Genomic DNA, 24,781 nt, shown 5'->3' with positions numbered 1-24,781 from the left:
TTCGTTTTACCAAGATTTTATTATCGGCAAAGCTTATTGTGAAGAAAATAGTGATCAACATTATTGACTTCGGAGGTAAAAATCATAAAAGCTGATGTGACTTCAAGGTGAATTAACATATTTCTTGTTTCATCACAGTATTCTGCTCATTGACGGCTACTAATATATTAGTGGCACCATGGGTGGTAGGCGCAAAACACAAGTAGCTGAAAAGTTACCTCAAAGCCTAATCATATTTTCAGATTACACAACCCTCAATTAGAACTATTCTCACGAGTCACACACACATATAACATAGGCAAGACACACTGACAAAACGTGGGCGGGAAAGCGTATTTCGCTTACTAGTCGACCATGCCCACTCAGACAGCGTCTGCCCCAGCAGAGCTCACGGCACCTGAAAGCAGACATGCCAATGCAGCCTTGCCAGGTTGGTAATTTCTTTAGGTGACTGCTCGTCATCACAACAGTTAGGGTAAATACGCTAAGGCTGCTGTAGCTAGGCACCGCTCACCACCAGCTGGAACAGAAAGCTCTCAGAGCAACTGAACTAGAGAAGCATTTCCTACGGTTTGTTTTGTGCAATGCCAGCTCCGTACGTACTCCTTGTGTTAGTCCAAAGAAAAGTATCACCGTTTGCAACACAGAAAGGTGGGCACCACAATTGCAGCAAACTACTCAAGTCTTCATTAGTGCAGCCTGCATTGCTTCGTTTTACTAATGTCAACGCATTTTAAACAGGCACTATTTTTTTTATTCACATAAACTTTAAAACTCTCAAAAATAGTAACACAAATCTGAATCAGTCATTTTTGTGATACAACAGACTATACAGTACTTTCATCAACAAGGTGTGATCTTTTTCATAGTGCCTTATCTCAAATCTATCTTATCCCACATCTATCTCAAATGCATGGATGTACTTGTTTAATGGTGTGCCAACGTGTTGAGGCTCTTCCTCTGGACATGACAATGGGCAGACAAGACCCCACCTAGCGATGATTGAATTGAATTAGGATGCGTGTCCTGGTTGACAGATGTCATCAGTGCCAGGAAGCGAGATTCTGTGTGCGGGCAGGACTTCGCATGGATGTGTTGGGCCGCAAGTCCATGGCAGAGAATGACAGGAGAGAGTGCAAAGTGAGCTTGGGTAGGGCTTGTAATTGAGCCAGCACGTTAACAGAAAATACAGGATGTAACGTTTAAACGAATGAGTAGATCTGGGCAGTAATTAAATTGATCACGTTTCTAAAATGCTCGGTAAGTCACATCCAGTGCCTGGGAACAAAGTGGGGCACTCCTTGCGCAGCTGGCCGGTTTTTAACATTTGCAGCCCTCCTTGCACTTTGATTTTCCCAGGATTTCAAAGTCTGAAGCCGGGCTGCTGCTTGGCTATTATAAATGAGTAATTCAAGGAGGCATGGCTGCTTCTTGTATTAACTTGATAAAGATGTTTCACTCGAAGCGCATCAACGGTTGTGTCAAGTCCCCCCTCCCAGGCAGCGGCTCCATGGGCCGCCTACTGCCATGCTTTGTTAGCGATGGACCCAAGAGCGGAGGTTTATTAACTTCTGCCCCTGTTTTCATAGTAACGAAAGATGCGGGAATTCGGCTGGATAATTAACTGTCTGGCTAATGAGCTAAATCGACTAATTCAATCACGCAGTGTTTGTCTTTCATTCGGAAACACATGCCTGCACTTAAGTTATCAAGAGCTGAAGTCACAGGAATAACGTTTGACTGCACGCCACGAAAGCGATTTGAGGTGGTACCTTTTCATGTTTGTGCATTTCCATACACTGTAGAGTAAAGGGACACACTTCCTTTCAGGACTCTCAAGAGAAAGACAACACAACTGTTTAGCACTGACAACTATGTTTAGCAAAGTATGTGTTGATGAACTCTAATATTGAACCGTTTAAATCGTCAATTTAAACACATGGGATGGAATCAATGAAACATATTACAATCACAATTCATCATTGCCTATACAACCACCATAGTTAATGTGGTAATTTCCAATAAACTCAATACATCGTTTTGGTTCATTGTGAGTTAAATATCATCCGGCTCCTTAATTAATAGGACCTTCATCAGGACGAGCTTAATGACAATATAGTTAATGATGTCCCATGTATCATTGTTGTTTGCATATCACAGTCTGCATGATTATACTAAAACACGTGGCCCAACATTCAGTTCCTTCTCATTAAAACCTTCCTTTTGGCAGCCATTAAATGGCACAATTTAATATGGATAATTTTCACCATCATCATGGATAATCTTGCCCCCCCTGCACTTTGCGTTACCGCATTCACAAAAGGCCTAGTAAGATCTTTTGTTTTGTCCTTCCTCTGTCTTCCTTCCCTTGTCTTGTCGCGCCTAGAAACATTTGTGTACATGCGAGTTTTAAATAATTTATCATATCATATCTCATGCTTTCACACGTATAGCAACCTATAATTGTTTGATAGGTACCTCGCATTGAATGTACTGTGATCTCAAAACAAGATGCTGGTGAAATGGCTGCATGTCCTCTGTGTCTATCAAAGGAATTCTATTGACAAATAATTTGCAAAACATCGTTTCCAGATCCTGACAGTTGTGTGTTGTCTTGTACAATGATCCTGGAAGTCAAGACTGTGGCCCAGGTACCTCACATACTGATACCTCTCAAGAGAAAGGGTAAAGCTGTTAGACCGATATTGAAACGTTTCTCACTGTTTTGAAAATGTGGACCAAGCTCCAGGTTAAAACCGTTGACCATCTTCAAAGAGTGCTAAAAACCTTCAAGCATCAAGCTGTTCTGACGAGCTTTGGCCCATATCCCTTTCCCTGTTGTACATTCTGGTGTGAAGCAATTACCACCCCCACGGGATCCTCCAGTTTTGAAGTGTCCCACGATATTCCTGCCTAACACAAATGGGCTGAATGCGAGACAAGGCTACGTAACATGGATGGGCCAAGTGAAAGACATGGCTCACCAACACAAATTTTCTACAACCATGGAGAAACGCCTACGTTTCAGATACCCGAGCAGTGGGAGAAAAAATGCCTGAAATTTGTGACACGGCAATAAATAGAAAATGCCTAAATTTGATACACAGCAGCAAATGAAAGACCACCTGAGAGTGGGACACAAATGTAGCAAATGTATCTTTCTATTGGACAGAATAAGAGGTGGCTTACACAAATGGAGGAGAATAGCGCACGATTAACTTACCATTCTGGTCAAGGTTTGACAACCCACACAAGATGTCCACCATAAATGGTATGGCAGTACAATTACAAAGATGTTCATCACTTAGTCTGTGGTAGTTAACATGTTTCATATAGCGCTTCCTGCAAATATCTCCAACTTATAACTGCTGTAATAACTGGTGTTGTTGCTAAATTTAATGGAACTCAATTAATCAAAGGAGGATGAAGGGCTGAGTTAGCTCTGCTGTGAAATTCGAACTTGTGAAGTGCATGCGTCATCCCCATCTCGGATGCGAGAACTTAATTTGTGATCTATCCTTTCTAAATATAATACAACCAGAACACACAGAAAATATAATGCAATCAGATTTGCTGTTACATGAGAGGTTTATGCCAACACATGTCAGGGCACAGCCAATATCCGAGTGTTGTTCAAATAATCCACTGTGTTGCTGAAAATATTAGTATGTTGTTCAAAATATTTGTATTTGCCCAGCGAATGCTCAAGTGGGTTTTGCGGATCTGAAATATGACAAAAACAGCTCAAGGAGCCAGACTGTGACGTGCCGTGACATTTTCCATGTTTCCCCAGTTTAGAACGTGGTCATACTGTCGGGAAGCTCAATGGTCCTTTAATTTTACTGGAGCGTTTTCATCCCTTGATACCTACCATCCACTCTCCCAAAACAGTATTGTTAGCTTTCTTTATTTCTTACATTCTATTTCATTTAACGTTGGGGCGCTTAATGCTACCCAGGCAGGTGCGCCGAGTACGTGGGTGCTCCAGGGCCCGGGCACTCCCCGGGAAAGGCCAATTTCGTTAAAGTACCTATACTTATAATTGATGCTGCCCCTCCCCACCCCAGCTCCTGCAGGGAAAACCAAAAGTCTATGCCCCTGTACCCCGGGTACCCTTATTGAAATGATTGCGTCTCCCCCCACCCACGACTGACTTATACCTCTCATTTTCTACAGTGGCAAAGCCAGGGGAGAAGCAAGGGGGTGGCCATCCCCCCTGGTACCCAGTGCACCCCCCATCCTCCCGCTGGTGCCCTATTAGCCGGCACCCTGGCATCAAAAGCTGCCTCCGCTACTGATTTTCCAGCAGCGTCATGTGGGAATCCACAACTCCTCTGCCCCAAAGCACCTACGAAAAAACAAGGAGAAACCCCAACATAGACCAACAATAACAAGCGGGAAACTATAAAAACAACTGCATCCATGGATGCTCGGAGGCCAACCAAAGCCGACGCCTGATGCAACAAGTACTCTCCAACTTCAAACAGGGTTGTAAATGCAGTATCGGGACTCTGACTGGGAGCAACACACTAGTCTTTCCCAAAGAAACCCAACCACATGTTTTGGTTTCTCGCGCGCTATAGCCGATCTGAAAGCATCGAGGAGGATAACAACGCTGTGTGCTGCAAAGGTGAAGTTCTCACTGGCTGTACCCGTAATCCTTTTCAAATTGCTCATATTAAGATTAAAGATCACTTCTGCTCGCGTATTCCCACAGCCTGCTGGTATGGTAAAGAGATCAGCCCCCTGCTTTTTATACGTAACATCTTTAACATTTGGTCTGCTTTCTGTGCCTGTGATTAAATGTAACATTTTGAAAGCCCAAAGTTCTGAGAAAAGCATAAATCCCTGTCTCGCAGCTGCTGTTTGACTGTGGAAACATGTGCATGTTCTCTTCAAGCGTCGACCACCAAAAGCTCCCAGCGGGCTTGAACTGCGGAACACCTGCATCTCTTCATTTAGTTCCAATAACAGTCTCGACTTCGGAATCACAAAAATAGACGCTCCGTTCAGCTGTATGGACGCTTTGCCTTAATTCCCGTGAACTAAAATGCTAAGAGCATGAAATCACTCGGGCAAGCTCTGTCATCGGGAGGATAAGATTTTGTGCACCAGAAGCCCAGTGGGAACATGAGAGAAAATTGGCAACATTTACGGATCCAGTGCAAGGCGCAGTCTGCGGGGACTGCGGAGGAAGTGTAACCAGATAGATGGATGGGATTTTTTACACTTTAATGCCCAGACTACAAATGAGAATGGCCTCTAATTACTGAACTACAGCCATGCATACTCAATCAGGTCAAAAATGCTTTAAGAGAAGACTTCTGGCATTCCACTTTCATGAATAGGGTCTCATTTATGCAAAAAAGACACACTTGTAAATCATTCGCAGGGGTCGCCTTTTATGTAAACAGCTTTTTTTTCATAAATGCATTTGCAAAATTGAAATTGTGGTGAAAGGCTGCTGCCTCCTTCCTCACCGGCCACGTACTGTGCGGTAAAAGGCGTGCAAGCCCACTAAATCTTTGTGGCAATACAGAAAATAACGTCCCAGGAAGTAACAGTCTTTGTTAGTATAGTGCATCATGGTATAATTTACATTACAAAAATGTAATAACACAAGACAAAAAATTCTGCACTTATGAATGGTCACTATTATTATTATAAATGGGTCAACAGGAGTTTAGTCTGGTAAAACATTGCTTTTGACTTTCTTGAAAAATCTACACTAAACTGAATCGCTTCCACAGACTCAATCTTTTGGCAGATAAGGCACAGTAAGACAATGATTTGGCCAAGGTCACAGACCTTAGGGAGCAACACAGGCAGCTCAAACCGTGCCTAGCGTTGGCCGTGAAATGTTCCTGTGCTCTCCCAAAAGGTAGTTTCAGTACCTTGAAAAGGTTTTGCCCCTGGCACCACTTTTGCACTGCAATGGGTTACAACCAGCCAGTTTCAAAGGTTCGGATGGGCAGATACAGATTAGTGTGCAAACATTGTATTTTCCATAGGTATTTTATAAGCAGAACGGGATGTTTGGGATGCCATCAATTTCAAAGTTGCAGCTTTTAACATATCGTCTCTAAATTGTTTATATTCGCTTTTCCAGTTACGCTTGGTTAATAGTTTATCATTTCTATATTTCTTTTTAATGTGTGTAAAGTCTCATTTTATAAGCATTCTTGTTTTTGTCATATGGTATTTCACTCTTTTCATGCACAACCCTTTCAGTATTATGGGATACACATGTTATGGTCATTTTATAACTTCTGCGGTATTCCATTTCGGGGACCGATGAACATTCAGATTATTTAGTATGCACAATGGATGATTTTCATCTGGGCACTGTGCAGCATGGTGTTGAGCATGGTGTTGATCAAGCAAGGCATGGAGTTTTTTTTGTTATTTCATCTGCAAGCATTTACACTGTGTTCAGGCTTCTAAACAACACTCTTTGGGGCACTGACCTTCAGGCCAAGAAAACACAATACTTAAGGTGTTCATTTGGGGAGATTTTAGTAAAAAGGAAACCAGGTTTACCTACAGACACTGGACCTGTGATTCTGAGGTTAAAGTACTTCTGCCTTAACTGTGGTGATTTGCTCAGTTCAGTGGCAAGAAACTTGTCCATCAAATGAGGATAATCTCGGCCTTGCCAGCAAACGAAGTCCTGACATTTTTCCAAGTCCAGATGTTGCTCTCCTTCAAATATCAATGCACTTAGGATTTGATTAGCGGGTATAAAAGGTGTGAGTGAATAGCCTCAGTATAATCACTAAAAGCAGACAGGAAAACCAGATGACGATGGTTGACCAGGGTCTGCAGTAGGTGCTTACCACAAGAACGTCATATTTAAAGTGCTCCCAAAAGGCAAGTACAAACTTCCGGAAGCTCGCTATTTTTTTTATCCTTGCATAGACAAATGAGTCTCACAAGTATCCCCCCACTTAAGCGCTTCCACTTAAAAGTAGCTCATTACCAGAATGTCTTCTATTGGGTAAATAATGGAAGCATGTCAAGGGAGCAAGGGCTGAAAACTTTAGTAGAGTGCCAGGGATGGCCAGCCCCCTTTCGCCCTAATATGCAGACGCAAGTCAGGAAAAACTGGAATTCTTCGGGTTGCAGGAGCCCCGCTTTGCCGAGGCAGATGTGTGCCACCTGCTGATGTTGCAGTTATGGGGAGTGGTTGTCAAACATGAAAGTGCATTCTTGATACCCAAAGGGATCGGTTTTCATGCGCCGCCGTCCTCGGTCCCTACATGCGTTTGGCCTGGACCTGGCAGCATTGATCTAACCCAGGGGAAAACATCCCTGTTAAGTAAAGCACAGCGTTTCCATTTATTATTGAAAATTGCCCTTGAAACTTGCCAGAAATATAACAACTGCAATTGCACTGACAAGCCATTTAAGGCCCGTCAAACCAAATGTGCTCACTCATCCAAAGTAAGGAGCCCCTCCGGCCCCATGGAGATGCAGTTGGCCAGGAGTTGGGAGTGCACCAGACTGCTGCTATTCGTAGATAGGCTGGCGGTGTGACTCCTGCCACAAGTACCCTCTTCCTACACAAATCACATTTGTGAATCCGGGTTCTGCTTACAGTGTAATGGGGCACTCCTTTGCAGTCTGCAGTAATGGGGGGCCTTTGTGAATCGTGTACCGACACAGTGTCACCAAATAAAAAATAATTCGAGAATTCAGCCCCGCCATTAAGGACACATTTTGGAAAAGGGGATATATGTGTATATCGGGATGAGGAATAAAAAAAAAGTGAAAACAGTGGGCAACATGGGGGCCAGGTATGTAAAACTGGAACAAGGGTGGGATGTAGAAAAGGTGGGTAGGTGGTATGGAGGGTAAAACCCCACATTTAAAAAAGGGGGCACATTAAAAACAAAGTAAATGTAAAAGTAAACGAAAGGCAAATATAACCGCATTGTCAAATGGCAAATCGATTACCTTTAATCTTGTGAACTGGCCCCTAAGTGTACTCACAAGGCAGGTGCTCAGTCAGTTGAATAAACTACACAGCAAATATTTATGCCCTAGCAGTTTCTAAAACGTAGCACAGGATGGAGGACGTTATTAGCACATCTAAGTTTAGAGACCATACTGGAGAACACGGCGAGTTACGCTGTGGGTGTGGACATCCGTGTTTAGAAACTATCCACGGAGTTGCAACCTGGCAAGGGGGACTCCGATTTTCATCCTTCCTCGGCCAATGGGCAGAAGCAACAAATGTTATGTACAGTGCAAGAAAATGGCATAACTGGAGTGTCCTGTGCTACATTGTAAACAATCTGCCTTTACTATTATATATCACCCTGTGGCATTAGTTTAGCTGCCACTTCAGTATATTCTTGAAAAATGAGTGACCCTTTTATCCTTTCCCTTGACTGAAAATGGAAAAAAGGATGGAAAGCTGTATTCTTATTACAGCCCAAAGCTGATGTCAAGGACCTACGATAAATGACACTACTACAAATAACGTTTTTTTTTTATTATTAAACATTACTATTTTCCATACAAAAAAAACCTACAAGAAAACTACCCATAAAGAGAGCGCGACATCGAATCTCTGCCTATCCTGACATGACAGACATATGATAAATATACAATGCAGAATATATATATATATATTTTAGACAAAATCCCACCACCTGTGACTCATTTCCCGCGTTGGTTATTCATTATTCTGGCCACATGCATCGCTAGTCAGAATGACAGCTGGAACTAACGGGAGAACAGCACATTTCACACAAATGTACCAAATTATGTGATCTTGGACACATTCTGGATATTTCCAGTACACTGCAACATAACAAGAAATACTCCTTTAGTAAAGATAAAACCAGGCAATATCTAAAAGCGTCTCGCTTCCTTTTCAGACTGGTAGTGCACGTTACTGCAACATCTTAACATCGGCGAAGAAAATGCAGTTCTTAATGAAGGTACAAGATTCTGGCAAACATATTTTTATGAGCAATTACAGGTGTGCCATTTATAAGTGGAAACAGTAGTATGTAAACGAGCACAGGGAGACCTTCAAACCTTACAAATCCTTCCGTGGATTACATGCGCATGTAAGTTATTTAGTTCCCTGTTGGCTGGTTATATTACTTCCACCTCACCAGTCTTTCCAATATTTCACTGCAGAAGCCCTACCATTTCATATTAATCATCAATGCATGAGTCCTATGAAGGATTCACTTCCTGGAGTGGCGGGTTATGGGCCATATCAGAAACACATCTTTGGCGTCAATAGCGAAAGCATTAAAGGACTCTTCTCATTCAGTTACTGACCTCCTGGCTAACCAGCATCTCCTCTAACCCTTGATCGAACTCATGTGCCAGAAGCAATTGAGGGGTTGTGGCATCCTCGCTTGACATGTATATTGTTACTACTGTCTTGCTTAACGTTATCCAGCACATTTGGAATCTGTCATGGGACTAAGAGCAAATTAGTTTGTTTGGGGGTTAATAGTCTCTTGGTTATATGCAGGGATGCATTTCTGCCCATGGGATCTTGGACTGATAAATAACATTGAACAGTATTGGTAATTGCAACACCTGCAGGGCCTTGCAGAGGCTGAGAAACCACCTTAAGTCATGGGTCCCCCATTAACTAGAGTCCATGTCTCAGTGGGTTGCTATGGGAGATCATATCTTGTCTAGGGATTACGCTCTTCTCGTGGTCCTTACAGGATCCCTTCTAGTTCCTCTATTGCTTAATGTGTTTGTGAAGGTGCTAGGACATGTAATCAGAATATAGTCTATAATGCAATCACTGTGTTACATGGATGCAACAGAAGAGGGTGAAGCTTGAATCAGCCACAGAAGAGAGTAATGCTGGTCAGAACAGAGAAGTGACCAAAGATATGGTAGGATATTATTATTTTTTTTTTTTTTGTATATAATCAAAATTAGATTTTTACAAAAGTCGAGATTAATTCTTTCTTACTTAAAGGGAGAGGTCAGACGAACAGACTCCTATGTTTTAAAGAAGTGTTCAAACCACCACAGGTTGGTGCTCATCAGTTTCAGGTTTTTGTTTTGATTTAACAGAGTTTTTTTCCAACGCAATGTTCATTAGCATGGAGGCTGCTATTAACCAACTCGTTTTAGCCCCCGTGATCAGTCGGTTCCACCATGCATTATAGTCGACAACATAAGAAGATGGATTAACTATATGTACAAGATAGGCTTCTCTTTCATGGTCAATCGCCGGGCACGTCATCAAAAGATGTCTAATATTTTCTATGGTTCTAGGATCATTACAAAGTCTGCAAGATTTTTCTTTCGATGCGCTCCGAATTGCCAAAATTTCTCGAGTCGGTAGTACATTCATCCGGGCTTTTAATAAGGTTCTCATGAGTCGTTTATTCGGGTATTTCAGGCAATACTCCATTGGATGTTTTAGTTTATTCGAAATAGGTGGCAGATGGGTTAGTAGCTTGTTAGCGATTGCGCTATCGTTTGTCCTTATCCAGTCTAACCATTTCATTTTTGATTTTATTCGCATAGGGTTCTGAATTAGTTCCTCTTCTGAGCAGACTATTTCTTGAAGCGTATGTTTTTGTTTCTCTACCCATTCGAGGAGGTTTTTGTTGGTTCCGTTGGATATTTCTTCAGATATTACTTTATATATTTCTAAGCTGTCTTGAATTCGTAATTTTCTATAAAGCTGAATGGAACTCTGGGCAACCACCACCTCCAACGAGAGCAGCCCGAGTTCCCGTCTTATCGGCGCAACTGGTGTAGATTTAGGTAAACCTAAGGTTGTTCTCCAGATAAAACCTTCCAGCTTGGCCCATATGGACGCGGGGATGGAAAGATTTGCATCCATGCCGTATGTCAAGGCTGGCACTATTCTGGTCTTGTAAAACTGAATTGCGGGGAGCAGGCTAAATTTGCCAAACTTTCCATCTACTGCGCGTAGTTGGGCTGTTAAATTTTTGGTTTTGGACCACAGAATTTTTTGCATACTAAGCGATTTTTTTGAGCTGTCGATGGTGATTCCCAAATATTTGAATGAAGATACTATTTCTATTTCAGATTGATTCAAGAACCACTTGAAAGATTCTTTTTTCTTACAGCCTTGTTTTTGAAGGATCAGAATTTTGGTTTTGGAGTTGTTTATATCCAAGTTATTTCCATCCATGTATTTTTGTAAGTTGTCCAATTGTCGTTGAAGACCCACTTTCGTTTGGTCTAAAATAATAAGGTCATCTGCATACAAGAGTCTCGCAATCTTGGTAGTTCCTATTTTTGGAGGAAACGATCTAATTAAATCTTGTGTAGTTTGAAAATCTCCAAGAAAGGATATAAAGAGGGCTGGAGCCAAAGGACAGCCTTGTTTCACTCCTCTGTTTACGGGTATTGGTTTAGAAAGTAGGCGGCTGTTATTAAGTCTAACCGATATTTCAGTGTCTCTATGTAAAGCCATAATTGGATCGAGGATCTGACTGGGGCACTTCCACAAATTCAGCTTGGCCCACAATTTGTCTCTGTCTACTCTGTCAAAAGCTTGAGAGAGGTCGACAAAGGCAAGGTAGATTTTTGGAGAACCAAGTAGGACTTTTTCTTTTAGAATGTTAAGAATCATTAAATTCACCGCCGTACTAGCGTTTTTTAGGAAGCCTGTTTGGAATATGTCCATTGCTGGCGATGTTATTTGCCAGTTCCGAGATGGCGAAAACTTTTCCGATAACATCTAGTAAGGGGATTGGGCGATAATTAGAGGGATCTTCCCTCGTCCCCTTTTTAAATATCGGAACGATAATTGCTCGCGTCCATGAACTGGGAATAGCTTTTTGTTCCATACAGTGGTTGAAAATCAGGCTAATGAGCGATGACCATTCTTCTGGGTGCTGCTTTAGGTCTGTGTTAGCCAGACCATCAGGTCCTGGTGCTCGTGAAGATTTCAAATTCATTATGATTTCCTTAATATCGTCAGGGTCGGACAAATCAATCCAGTTCGTTTTGAGTATGACTGGGTAGAATACTCTCTCGCTGACCAAGGGAGGATAATCAAATAATTTGTAGAAATGTTTGTGCCAAATTTCTTCAGACACAGCATTTATCATGGGCGAGTTCAAGTTGTAATTCGTGTCATTTATCAGTTTCCAGAATTCCCCTGTTTTTTTGTTGGCTATAGTAGACATCATGGTTTCCGCATCGGCTTGATAGAGTAGAACTCTCTTCCTTCTAAGCCACTGTTTGTAGGATCTAAGCTCCGCTTGGTAGGCTTCCCATTTGTTGGTCGAGTTCATCATTGATGCCTCTTTTTTTAGTTTCCTTAGAAGGCGCCGTCTGACGACTAAGGCCCGATTGTAGGTATGAGTAGAGTTCTCTGGGCGCTTGCCCACTTCTTTCCTAGGTTTTTTAAATTGCAGGAGCAATGGAATATAGCTGCTCTTGGATATTTCTTCGGTCGAATCAGTGTCTCTGATAAGCGCTTCATACTTCTTGCTTAGGTTTTTGACGTCAATTGCCGTCATACACAAGCGAGAGCGTTGGATGTTTGACTCCACGTTTATAGTGTAGAATTGCTGGTCGCCCCTCTTTGCTCTACATGTGAGATGAAGCAGATTATGATCGCTTTTTTCCATTCTGATTACTTCGAAGGACATGATACTACGATCAATGTTTTCTTAGACAAAAATATAGTCCAGAGTTGCTGAGGATTTTTCACGCTCCCATGTTGGTATAGTGGGGTGGTTTATGGAATTCGCCACATTGCGTAGATTTTTAGAGGTCATTAAATTGTGCCACTTAGAGCCTCTTTTCAATGCGGGTGTGGACTCAGTTTCTTTTTTGCAATTACAATTCAGATCACCAGAGATGAGAATATTAGAGGTTTTATAGACTATCATAATTTTGTCAATGATCCTGATAGCTTCATCGCAGAATTTATCGGTAGACATTCTTTGGGGGTTCCAATATGTATTAACAATTGCCCAAAGCGCAGAATCATTTTCATGGGTCGTTCTTATAAGCACTCCCAAAAAGGCGGAGGTGGCTACAATGGTCTTAAGGAGTTGAAGATTGGACCCAGACCGGATAGCTGTCAGGAGGCCCGAAGACGGTCTGCCAAAAGGGCCCTGTACCGCCGGAGAAAATGCAATCGTGTAGCCATCAAGTGCAGGTTTGTTCAAGAGCCATGTTTCCTGAAGGCAGATAATATCGTGGGTTCCCAGATTATAACTGCCGATTTCGGTCAGATGCTTATGACCTCTCGTATTCCAAGACGCTATCGATAATCTTTCATTTGTTTGTTCTTCGTTTGTCAAGTCGAGACACGAGTCGACGTTAGAGGAAGCTCCTCTTTGTTGCTATTTCTTTTGTCCCGACATAAAGACATTTCGGAACCAAGACCACGAGTCCTTTATGGTTGTTTCTTCTCGGTGCGTAGCAGGTTGGACGACCTCTTGTTTTTTCCGAATGATGGACACTGGCGAAGCTTGTCGTCTATTTTGTCGGCGGGGAAAATCTGGTGGTGAGATTGATCTTCTTTGGTCCTTCCAGTATTTCGGATCATTTCTATCCGCCTTTCTTTCGTTTACGTTTCGGTAGTATCTCAAGTGTGATGATCTTGGTTGGACTGTCCTCGATGTTCTAATTTCATGGGCGGCTGGTTTTTCCCAGCGGGGTGGTGTTCGCTCCCCTCTTTTCGATCTATAAAGATCTTCCGTTTGTGATTTGTATCTGTATGTTTTTTTTTTTGTTGGTGCCGGAGTTTTACTGTTTTCCGGGTGGCTGTTAATAGGTTTTTGAGGCATAATCTCCAAAAGGATGAAACCTTCTTGTGCCACTTTGGCCTAGGCCTCTTGAGTGACGACCTGGAGCCCTGAGTTCCTAATGTGTAAATAAGCCTTTGCTTGATTTTTTCTGTGATACGGCTCAATAAGCACGAAATCCTCGGACTTCAGCGTGTTGAGTATATCGACCCTTTTCAGAATTTTAAGGACGGTTCTCCTGTTCAAGATCATATATTGATCGTCCGCTGGATCTTGTTCAATCTTGAAAAGCCGCACAGAGTCTTGAGTCTTTTCGTTGGCTCTTACAGAGGATTCCTCTCGAGGCATAAGTTTAGCCTGTTTATCCTTGTTAATTGGAGGTCTGTTCGAGGTAGAAGTATTGGTAGTTTTTAACTTCTCATATAGCTGATCAATACTCAAATCCGCGACGTGTTTTATATCAATTTCACCCTTGCCACTATGAGTAAGTGTAGGTGTATTTCTATCTTCTTTTTTTGGTGGAAGCTTTATTTTTTCCAGATAGCTGTTGTGGGTTTCCGTCGCCAGATCTAGTTCAATCGCTTCGATCGAGTCTTCGTGTTGAGAGACATCCATCAAAGAACTTTGGCAGATAAAATCCTCCACCGAACAGGGTGATCGGGTGAGCTGGTTTATGTCAGTGGTCACTTTTTCGTATGCCATTTCTATATCTGTTAATGGTATTTTAGTTTGTTTAGACAACTCCTTGGCGGTTGTTGCTTGCTCTGTTATAGATTCAAAGTGCCTCTTAGGACAGTCTGGTGTTGAAATTTTCGTTAGCTTCAGTAAAGGTTGTGGGCACGACGATAACGGAGTTTTTTTAGTATTTGCTTTTGTCGTCACTAACTTTACTGGATCGGCTGTTCTGTCTGACGGAATAGATTTTTCACTGGAAAAGATCGGTGCTATTTTAGTAGAGATTAATTGCGATGAGGTCGAAACTTCTTTGTTCGCGTGTGGGTTTTTTCCAGGATTTATTGTTTGAAGCTGTCGTAGCTTTTCTTCCAAGGTTGATAGCTTCGCGTCCCAGGTTTCTCGGTGATTCTTATTGGTTTGTTCCAAGGCGGTGATAAAACCTTCTACGAAGATCAGTTTTGTATACATCATTGCCGACACCGTAATGCTATCCTTTAATGAATCATTTATGCTTTCATAAAGCTTCCCAAAGGGGGCTAAGGATATTGTGATTACCGACATAATGGTTGCCAAATCATTTTTTTTCGAAGGAGAATCTTTTGAGTTAGGGGGAATTATTTCACTGAATCTCCTGTTTCTTGGTGGCGAGCGAGAACGTGGAGAAGAGTGTGATGGTTGTTCCGAGGGAAATATACATTCATCTGTTTGGGTAAACTGATCCTGGTTTATTAGTGGCTCTGAGAAAATTTGATTGGTGAGGTCTGGGGAAGAAGGCACAGGTTGGTCTTTGTCACGTTTTTTTCCCGGAGGTATATTGATAGGCTGAGGTAACGATCCGCCCAATTTATCTTTTTCTTTAGACGGTATCGCAAATTCGATGTTTATTAGTGATTCCGGTTGATCAAGGTTTATCAGAATTGGTAGCTGTTGTTTCGCAGGCTTGCCTAGATTAAAGAAAAGGTTCTGCGTGCTTTCATTTAGGTTCAATTGAGTGTTTCCTACTTTGGGTTTTGTAGGCAAAATTTCTTTGTTTTGGAGTTTGTTTGCATGTATGTCGTTTTTTGGTACTACCTGGAGAATCCGTAGTTTTTTTTAGGAAACAATGAAGTTTTTCTCGCTTTGGTTGCTGGAGGAAGGTCTTGTATCGCTTCCAAAATTTCTGCGTCCGAAAGTTCGTTAGCTTCCTCCAGTTTTCTTTTGCATTGTTTTTTGAAGAAATTTTTTAACGCTGATGATAGCAGAGGACGAGGCAAGCCTTTTCTCCCTACATCTTTTTTCTTATGTTTTTTTTTTCAAATTTGGTATTTTTTTTAGATGGTCCTCTGGATTTGGAATCTTGAGGGTAGGTTTAAGTATGGGAAGTTCCATTGGCAGTTCTTCTGCTATCTCCTCAATGTGATCTATTGAAGCATTGGCATTGCGAGTTTTGTATGGACCAAGGATCAAAGAGTTTTTAAGTCCTGAGTAGATATCTGGAATATTTTCTTTCAATTGAATCTTTAGCGGAGGAGCATCACTGGAAGCATGTATTTGGACTGAAATTTCCACCGGAGACCGGTGAGTGTCGAAAGTTCTCATATTTTCCCTCGGGCTCTTACCGAGCTCCGTTAGATCGATTATTTGATCGTCAGTTACATCGGAAGTTTCCTCTACAGCAGACGGAGCGCTGTCAGGAGGCAAAAACCTCTGCAGACGTCCTTGCCTCAGTGCTTCTGTATTCGTGGTATTTGCCATAGGAAGTCCCTCGTCGCCAGACTGGAAGCCCTCAGTTGACTCCGCCCCCTCTCGGCCGAGCACCCGGCCCGAGAGCACAGGTGCAGGCGCCGGCGGTCCTCCGACCGCCGAAACGACCGCAGCTCTCGCCATATTATGGCGGGGAGGCTCGGCAGACTGGATGCCGGCACGGGAGGGCGAGAGGGAAATAGAGCCCCTCAAGGGAGACGATTGAGAAGCTGCACGGAGACCCAGCACCTGACATCCCGACTGGTCCGCGCAAACAGCCGCGTCGCCGCCCTTTTCGGATAATCGTGGGCGGACCTCGAAGGTACGTATATCCTGGTTTTTTCCTTGGGGGTGAGGATTCTGCGATTCAACGTCTGTTTTGGGGACCGTTGTGATACTGCTCGACCGCACCGGTAAAGACGATGAAGACGTAGGGGAGGACGTAGGGGAGGAACATGGTGAATGATCATTCTCAGAATAAGGGTTTTCAAAGTCATAGCATGTTTTTCGTAATGGCGGGGTACAGCCAGGAGTTATACTGGTCGCCGGGGTCAACGTTATGATCCTTGGGATCTTTGGTTTTGGCTTACCCGATGTTGCTAGCGTTGCCATCATCTTCATACCAGAGGTTTTATAATTGCTTCTAAGAAGTCTTTGCTCTGCTATAAGCTCAGAGCGCTCTTCTTGTGTAGCTTGTGAGCGCATAAGTAAAAGGGTCGCTGGACCTTCTGCGGGTGTAGACACAGTTGGTGGAACATGGACCGCGGACATGACCGCGGACTGCCGGAGACTGCCTCTACCTCGCCTCTAGCTCTGCTCGCCGCTCCGCTCTGCAGACAGGTATATGTGGGTCCTCCCACAAACTGAAAAGAGTAAAGAGGGTAGAGAGACTGCCGGAGACTGCCTCTACCTCACCTCTAGCTCTGCTCGCCGCTCCGCTCTGCAGACAGGTATATGTGGGTCCTCCCACAAACTGAAAAGAGTAAAGAGGGTAGAGAGACTGCCGGAGACTGCCTCTACCTCGCCTCTAGCTCCGTAGGATATTATTTAAGCAATAAACCCCCAGTTGGAGGCGGGGGGGCATTAGCAGTCTGGTAATGCCCCAGGGCGTCAGTTACATGCCAGAGCAAAGCCTAAGGGGTTTACTGCCATTAGTACCCTGGAACCTTGCACTGGTGCACTGGTGTACTAATAGTGTTTTTATCTTGAGTTGAGAAACAAAGTGTTTGCATTCTATTTTCCTCTTTCTGGAACTTTTTGTGTCTTTTACACTATCGACTATCCCTTTTCTAAAACGGAAGTAATCATTTCTCCTGCCAGACCCTTTCTTCCTTCTATATCTTTTACCCCAGACATGCTAACCCAAGCTCCAAGGCTTGCAATCAGGGCTCTCCATTAAGATCCAGCAGTTTATTATCTCGACTATTAAGGCTACCAGACTTGACCCCCTTGGCCAACCAGATCATCTATCCCTATAATGCATGTCACTCTGCTAAAATCCTGGTCTCCACACTTTTCCTCTGCAACCTGAATCAGTCTCTGCATTCAACAATTCCTCTATTATGTTTCCCCTTCAACAAAGAACAAAATTTTGGCACCCACCACTCTGCACTATTTTTACTTCGATTGGTTTGTTATGGGCAACTGCTTCCCTTTCTATGTCTTCTCCTGGTTTTTAAATCCATCTATGGGATTTATTCCCTCACCCCCCTACCTGACGATTATCTTCAGTCCACACTCTTCAATCCTAAACCACATTCCAGTACCCTGTCACATGGCCAGTTGCAATATTTTACCCTCTGCCTTACCTCGAAATAAAAAACGTTTTCTCTTTGTCTGGATTCAGAATCGGTTCCACTCCGGCAATGAAGAGTGATATCCTCCGTTCCCAATTATTGCTCATCAAACCATGCACTTACAATACTGTAAATCGTGTAAATCCATCTTTCATGTTAGCATCATTTACATGTCCCCTTTTTATACGCCTACCGACCCATCATCACCAACAGGTTTGTGCAACTTCCTCACTAACTATGCTTGCTTGCTGAAAGCACCCAACAATGGGAATGCTACGGTGGCACTGCAATCTTTTGTAAAGTATTTTTTGTTGGAAAACTACGTTTCTCTGTTAAATAAACACACACATGTATGTTGGCTTTTTAGTACCTTGCTGGTTGGTCTAGAAATACTTTGGCTCTGCAAGCCAAATTTTGCAACACAAATATACCCATCTGTCGTTTACTCTATGTGTCTGGGTATTTGCATAAAAAGGTACATTAGTGAACCTCTAGAAGACAGGCAAAGAATTAATGGTCGTATGTACTGGACACAAAGCTATATTTGAACCTTCTTTGGAAATTAGGTATATTGCATGCTATGCATTAGTGCCTCGTCTGCAGCAGCGAGACACATATAAAAGGTGTTAGAAGAGATACAAATGTGGTAGTTAAGAGACAGTAACAGCGATTAATGCCGGAGCTGATGTAGTGGCAATGTGCTGAGGTAGCTCCAAAGACAGGTAAAGACTAAGACTGAGAGGTAGCAGCAAGATTGACAAACCGACAAAAAAGAAATGGAAAAAGAAATGAAAAAGAAATAAAAGGGAATGTCATATAAAGAGAATCTCAAACGTGAAGATATGTAAAGCAACGTGGTCAAAGACCAAGGATTCAACAGTAACAGTGAGCAATAGAGTACAAGACCGAGAAACACAGCAATGGAAAGAGAGGTTCAAGAAGTGCATTTTTGGGTGCATGCAACAGTTTGGAGGAAAAAGCAATTTCCACAATCTGTCAAGTACTCCATTCGTGAGACTGGACTTTGATGGCTACAGGGTCACAATGAGTAGGTCCCGGTCAGAGGAACATCTTGACAATCAGGAGCTACTTCCAGCTCCTGCTCCACGAATTCCAATTTCAAGCCCTGCATCTTCCACCTGGATGGTGGCAGCACACTACTTGCAGGAGTCCCAGTTGCCAATTCATCCAAAGAACGTTCGAGCACATCAAATCCATCCTCAGAGCTACACTGCATTACTTACAAGGCAGACACAATCAAAACACCATTCTACCGGACCAAGAAAATCCTCTCCGGAGGTCAGCCAACACCAAAGGTCCCAACATCACCATGCTGTAAGCAAAGCACTGCAAGAGGGAAATAATCAGGAAACTGGCCTTTTCCGGCTATATAACCTGTCTCTGAAACAATTTACCAATTCAGATAAGACAGGACGCTCCATCCCACACAAGGAAGGATCTAAAAACCCTACCCTTCAAAGAACATCTCACCAATCAATCCTCACAATGCTATTTCTCCCCATCTTGAGACCTCCCTTCACCGGCTCCCCTTTTCCATCCCAGCTCCCTACTTGTAAACTCTTGGGTGTTCTCTTATGTACCGCACTTTGTTGCTTCCCAGCTTGATTCGCACTTTATAAATCCCCTACATACATATACATACATAGGGAGCTTTCTGTAGGATATAACCAGTTTCTTCAGTGTTTCCTGTCCCTGAACTAGTTTTATTTGCACCAGTGGTAAACCCATTGTTAGAAAATGGGTCCTAAGAACATTTAAGCACAGCGCATCAACATTAATCCAGGAGACGGGTGTGTGTGTTACAAACTGCGTCATATCACACTCCTACTCTTTTCAAGTCACCATGAAGTATATGTTAAATAACACTTTGGATGCCAGAGAACCCAAAGACCCCCAAATGGTAAAGGACAACAGAAAGTGGTTATATGTGAAATGACGTTCTTTTAAAGGTCTCAAGAGGAAAAGACCGATTTACTTTGACCTATTTTCATTTGATCGGAAAACTGGCATTGTAAAGGTCTTTTTCTCTTGAGACTTTTAAAATATGGTTTTCCCTCTCTTTTAATATTTTGGGGTTTTCAGCTCCCAGTCCCCATTTTTCCTCCCCATCCTCTCCCGCGGGAGTTCACCCCCTGTCCTCACACCTCGGGATTTCACCCACAGCCCAAGCCCTCCCCCACCCTCTAAACCAAAACACATACATATAACACACACAACAAACACGTGTGCACGCGCGCACACATACACTTACCCGTTCTCCTCGCCCTCCGCCTCCCTGGTCCCGCAGAGCCTGTTAGCCCCTGCGCACACTCGTGTGCAGCACGGGCGTGACAGTTTGATTTAGAAAGACTGCTCTGTGCGGTAACGGAGTGTTCTTTCTATATCGACCTTTCAGTGAAAAGATCTTTATAAAAAGATATTTTCACTGGGAACGGGAAAGTGAAGGGCTCATCTTGAATGACCACAAAGGTTCAATTTTGCAGAAAGTATACAAATAAACCATGGCAAAGAACTTGTTACGAGAAGAACAATAACAGTAAGACTATGAAATACTTTCCCAAACAGTCTCACTCTTAAAAAGCCTCTTAATAATTGTAAAATAACACCTTAGGGTGAATCCTGGACAACTGCCTAATTGCTTCTGTTAAACAGAGCAGTGGATGGCCAGCTTAGCTGCTAAACTCTCGGCATATGTTTGTGGCTAGTTGGTACTCCAAGGACTAATGCAGCTTTGTGTTCACTTGTTGCTTGGACATAATTATTTCAGAGGGCGAGTGAGTACTTAAAGTCTGTAAATACGGCATTGCAATGTGCAAATGGGAATACCAATGAACTTGAACTGTGGTTATTGCTGCAATGCAAATACAATCTGTTGTCGAACCACCGTCATACGTCCATACTTCATTTAGGCCCTTTTAATAGCCCACAAGCTGAGCGAAGGCTTAAAATAAGCACACAAAAGGCAACAAAAAAAGCACCTGTAATAACGATAAGCAAGAAAAATGATCCTGAACAGAATCGACATTCTTAGGATGGAAGTTGGAAGAGTAAAATTCAAGACAAACCTCTCAAAGTTCATGCAAGAAACCCCATTTGCCCAGATGCCCTCACTCTCCGCTTTCTTTGGGACCTCTTGATAAACTTGCTATTATGGTAACATCAACTTGAGTCAGGTCCACAATATTAATATGTGATTTACCAAAGCTTGAAAGTAAAGCATCTGACAGGAAAGCAGTTGGAAAGCAACATTCACAAATAGCATACGTCTTCAGTAGCCATAGGTTTCAGGTTCAGCCTCTACCAACACGGACTATGTCGCCAATTCCACCTCGATGACTTGCTTCGATTGCAATCTTTTTCATCCACACAGAGACATAGATTATTTCTTGCAACTGGCACTAAATAACTTACATAAATCACTTTAATGAGTAAGAGCCCCATGTAGCTTCTAGAGTGCCCATGTGACAATGTTCTCTGTAGAACCAAAACTAACAAAGGACCTATTTATTGCTCCTACAGCTCCAAAAACAAAAAAGTATTCTGTACGGATAACATCATTTGTCCCTAACAGCAAAATGAAACAATTAGCCAAGAGAAAACTTCAAAAGCACCAAAAGACTAGAGGATGAAGCTATTTCATGCCGCTATCAACCAGTTATTGTCTGGCAAGTAGCGTAGGTGTACAAACAAGTTAACTTGTTGGTTTGTTTTATTTGTTCTACATGCTTTATATTAAAACCACATTTAAATTCAGTATTGAATATCAGTCTAAATTATGTGAAGCAAGAAGTCTTTATCATATTTATTTGCTGGTATTTTGTAACTCTCTGCATGCTTACAGAATGCTGGGGCATACAGGGGAAGTGGTGGAGAAAGAGGGGTCGGGGTGGTGGTGGGGGTGAGCATGGGCATGCAAGGAGTGCAAATAGGGATTAACCAATACATTTAAGATGTTTTGCAGTGCTATATGAAATAGCTGGTTGCCATCAATGAGAAGTCATTTTACTTTGTTATCTAGATCTTTACATTCTTGTGTAAAGGAAAGAATCCTACCGTGGGTGCTACACATGTATCCCACGAAGCAGTTCTACAATAATACAGAGAAGCACTACACTGTGCAGAAAAGGCAAAAGAAGCCCAAACAAAACAAGCACTTTATGTTGCTCAATATTAGAAAAGTAAAGTCAATGAACAGTATCTTTTTTAAAGTATATCATAAGGTCTAGATTGGTAATGCTCTCTAATGTACCTCATTTATCTATACTACGTATAACATGTATACATTCTATTCTATGCACATTTTCTTTTCTCAGAACTAATTCGAAATGAGTGCAATAGATAGAATGCTAAGAGCAGTGTTATTGACTGCCCCAGCCATGGACAATGCTCCGTTGGTATTAAGATATCAAGTTGTAACATGTCATGTACTTACCAGAATTGTGGCAATAGTCCATCTGCTGTGGAATTTGGACTGTGAAGGCCATCAAATCTGGCCCTAAGAGGGACTCTGGCTTTCTGCTTTCATTGAGCCATTTGCTTCTGTGGAGGTCTTTGGTATCAGACGGGCCCTGGATTAAAGGTATCAGCTTTTCCTTTCCGCTGTCTCCTGGATGAAACAGAATATGTCAGACTCATCTCTTTCCTTCCGCATTGAAAATACAACAATTTGTCGAATACACCAAGATTTACTGCAGTAATCCAATGAACATGAATCAAATCTTTTGTAATTTACAAACACCCATAAAGTGAAATTCACTTTTAAATCTTCAACAACCATCTAATAATTAAGACTAATAATGAACCTATCCGGCTCTTTTTATGGCGAGTATTGCCTCTAGGCACTGATAAGCAAGTCTTATCAATATCGAAGTCAATGTGACTTCTTTTATGGACCTCGGATGGAGGAGGTTAAGTGGACCCACTGAAATCCCAACCTGTGGCCATCAAATTGCAGAACAATCTCTGCAGTGGGTGCATTAGTCCACCAAACTATAAATGCAATCGTACACTGCAGCAGTATCCAATAAATGGACAAATCCATAGGAACGATTTAATGACGCTGTGGGCTAGATTTGCCTACTGCTTTTCAAAGGCCCTTGAAGGCAGAATAGTTGCACTATTTCCACATCCATGCAAGTGAGTGTGTCTTTGTTGTAACCATGGTTCTGGACTCATACCTGGCTACTTACCCACTAACTGGCCTGCAGCTCTCTTCTTGGGCGCTAGAAGGACTTTGTGGATGGAACCTTAATAGATTCTGTATTTTTGCTTTTATATTTCGGCTATCGGAACATTCACCTAATGACTGAGTTTTTAAAATTAGGTTTTCTGCCATTTCCTGATGAATTTTTAATTCCTCCTGTTTAGTCATGTCTGACACCTGGTAGGTTTTCCATTACCTGCTCCGAGGCTCAGTTACATCCCCTTAGGAGCCTGATCAAAGGGCAGCCACGATCAGACACAGAAGAGGCAAGTCTTGAGCAAACCCGTTCTTTCTGTGATGTCAAATAAATAAATGGTGTATCACAACAGCCTTCAAAGTCTGAATCATCATCTACCTTCAACACCCGCACACACCGCTTGTAACACGGAGGCCAAAATGTTCCTAGGTGGCCCCTGTGCCCGGTTGGGGGCTGCCCTACATCACCGCCATGTACAGCACACATTTCCCATATCTTCTGAATGTCCCCCATGGCCTGGGGGACCACCCAAACTCATTGCTGCACCTTGTGGTACCATCTTTAATCCGGTTGGTTTACCTGTTGTCATGGGAATGCTGCCATTGTCGGGTACCAAATCTGTCCTGCCCAGTCCGGTGCTATTAGGATCATAGAGAAATTCTTCACCTTCATTCTGCGTATAATTCTCACTATGAGTGGAATGGGGGGGAAAAGCATACAGGAATTTCGCTGTCCAGTCCACGAGAAAGCGTTTCCTGCCGATTGCTGTTCCGGGTACCAAATGCTTTGCATTTTCTGTTGGTTCTGTTGGCAAAGAGGTCGATCTCTAGATGGCCCCATATGGAGAAAATCCGCTGGACTTCCTTCTCTTCTAGCTCCCATTTGTGGGATGACGTGTACTCCCTGCTCAGTTTGTCCGCTAGGACATTGTCCACTCCCGGGAGATGTTCCGCCCTGATTTGACTCTGTGGTGTAAGGCCCATGCCCATAGCAGTTGAGCTTCCTGTGACAAGATCTCTGATTTCGTGCCCCCTTGCTTGTTTGTGTAGTGCATGGAGGTTGTATTGTCTGTCTGGGCGGGTATCTTAACTACATCCTCCCATGAACCTATAGCTTGCTTCCATTGGTGGTCCAGGGCCTCCTGGACTGGTCTCATGCGAAGTCTGCAATTTGGTATGAGAAATATACATGAGGACATCATGCCCAGGAGGGATTTGAAAGAGCGTACTGTGGTTGTCCCTTTTTCAGGGAACCATGATGTGGAGTGGAGGATAGCTGTTACTCTGTCCGCCGATGGTCTTACCCTGGGAATGCTGCTGTCGAACTCGGCCCCCAGGAAGATAACTGTATTGCTGGGTACTGGGCAGGATTTTATGTTGTTTATCGAAAAACCTAACCCTTTTAGGAGTTTTATAGTTTTCGAAACTGCCAATCGAGCGTGACTGGGGGAGTTCGCCCTTTTCAACCAGTTGTCCAAATATGGAAAGACTTCCGTTCCCATCCTTCTGAGTTTTGCTGCAACGGGCGCTAGACATTTGGTAAACACTCTCGGTGCTGACTTTAGCCCGAACGGTAGCACCCGGAATTGGAAATGCAGGTCTCCTACAGCAAACCTGAGGAACAGTCTGTGGGCAGGATGAATTGGAATGTG

The 24,781-nt window shown here is 42.9% G+C and overlaps 1 protein-coding gene across 9 annotated transcripts in view; it reads right to left on the bottom strand.

Moving 5' to 3' along the window:
- The window catches only part of VPS13B (vacuolar protein sorting 13 homolog B), a 3,421,660-nt gene that overhangs the window by 2,072,479 nt on the left and 1,324,400 nt on the right, over nucleotides 1–24,781 (bottom strand). For all 9 annotated transcript variants that reach the window (XM_069621427.1, XM_069621422.1, XM_069621424.1 and 6 more), the window contains exon 19: nucleotides 22,383–22,556. In XM_069621427.1, the coding sequence (XP_069477528.1) occupies nucleotides 22,383–22,556 (174 nt within the window). The remainder of the gene's footprint in view (nucleotides 1–22,382; nucleotides 22,557–24,781) is intronic.

Source organism: Ambystoma mexicanum, chromosome 5q (assembly GCF_040938575.1).
Source record: "Ambystoma mexicanum isolate Mex_15411 chromosome 5q, UKY_AmexF1_1, whole genome shotgun sequence".
NCBI lineage: Eukaryota > Metazoa > Chordata > Amphibia > Caudata > Ambystomatidae > Ambystoma > Ambystoma mexicanum.
The sequence above is the reverse complement of the archived record's forward strand: the minus strand, read 5'-3'. Positions and strand labels throughout refer to the sequence as shown.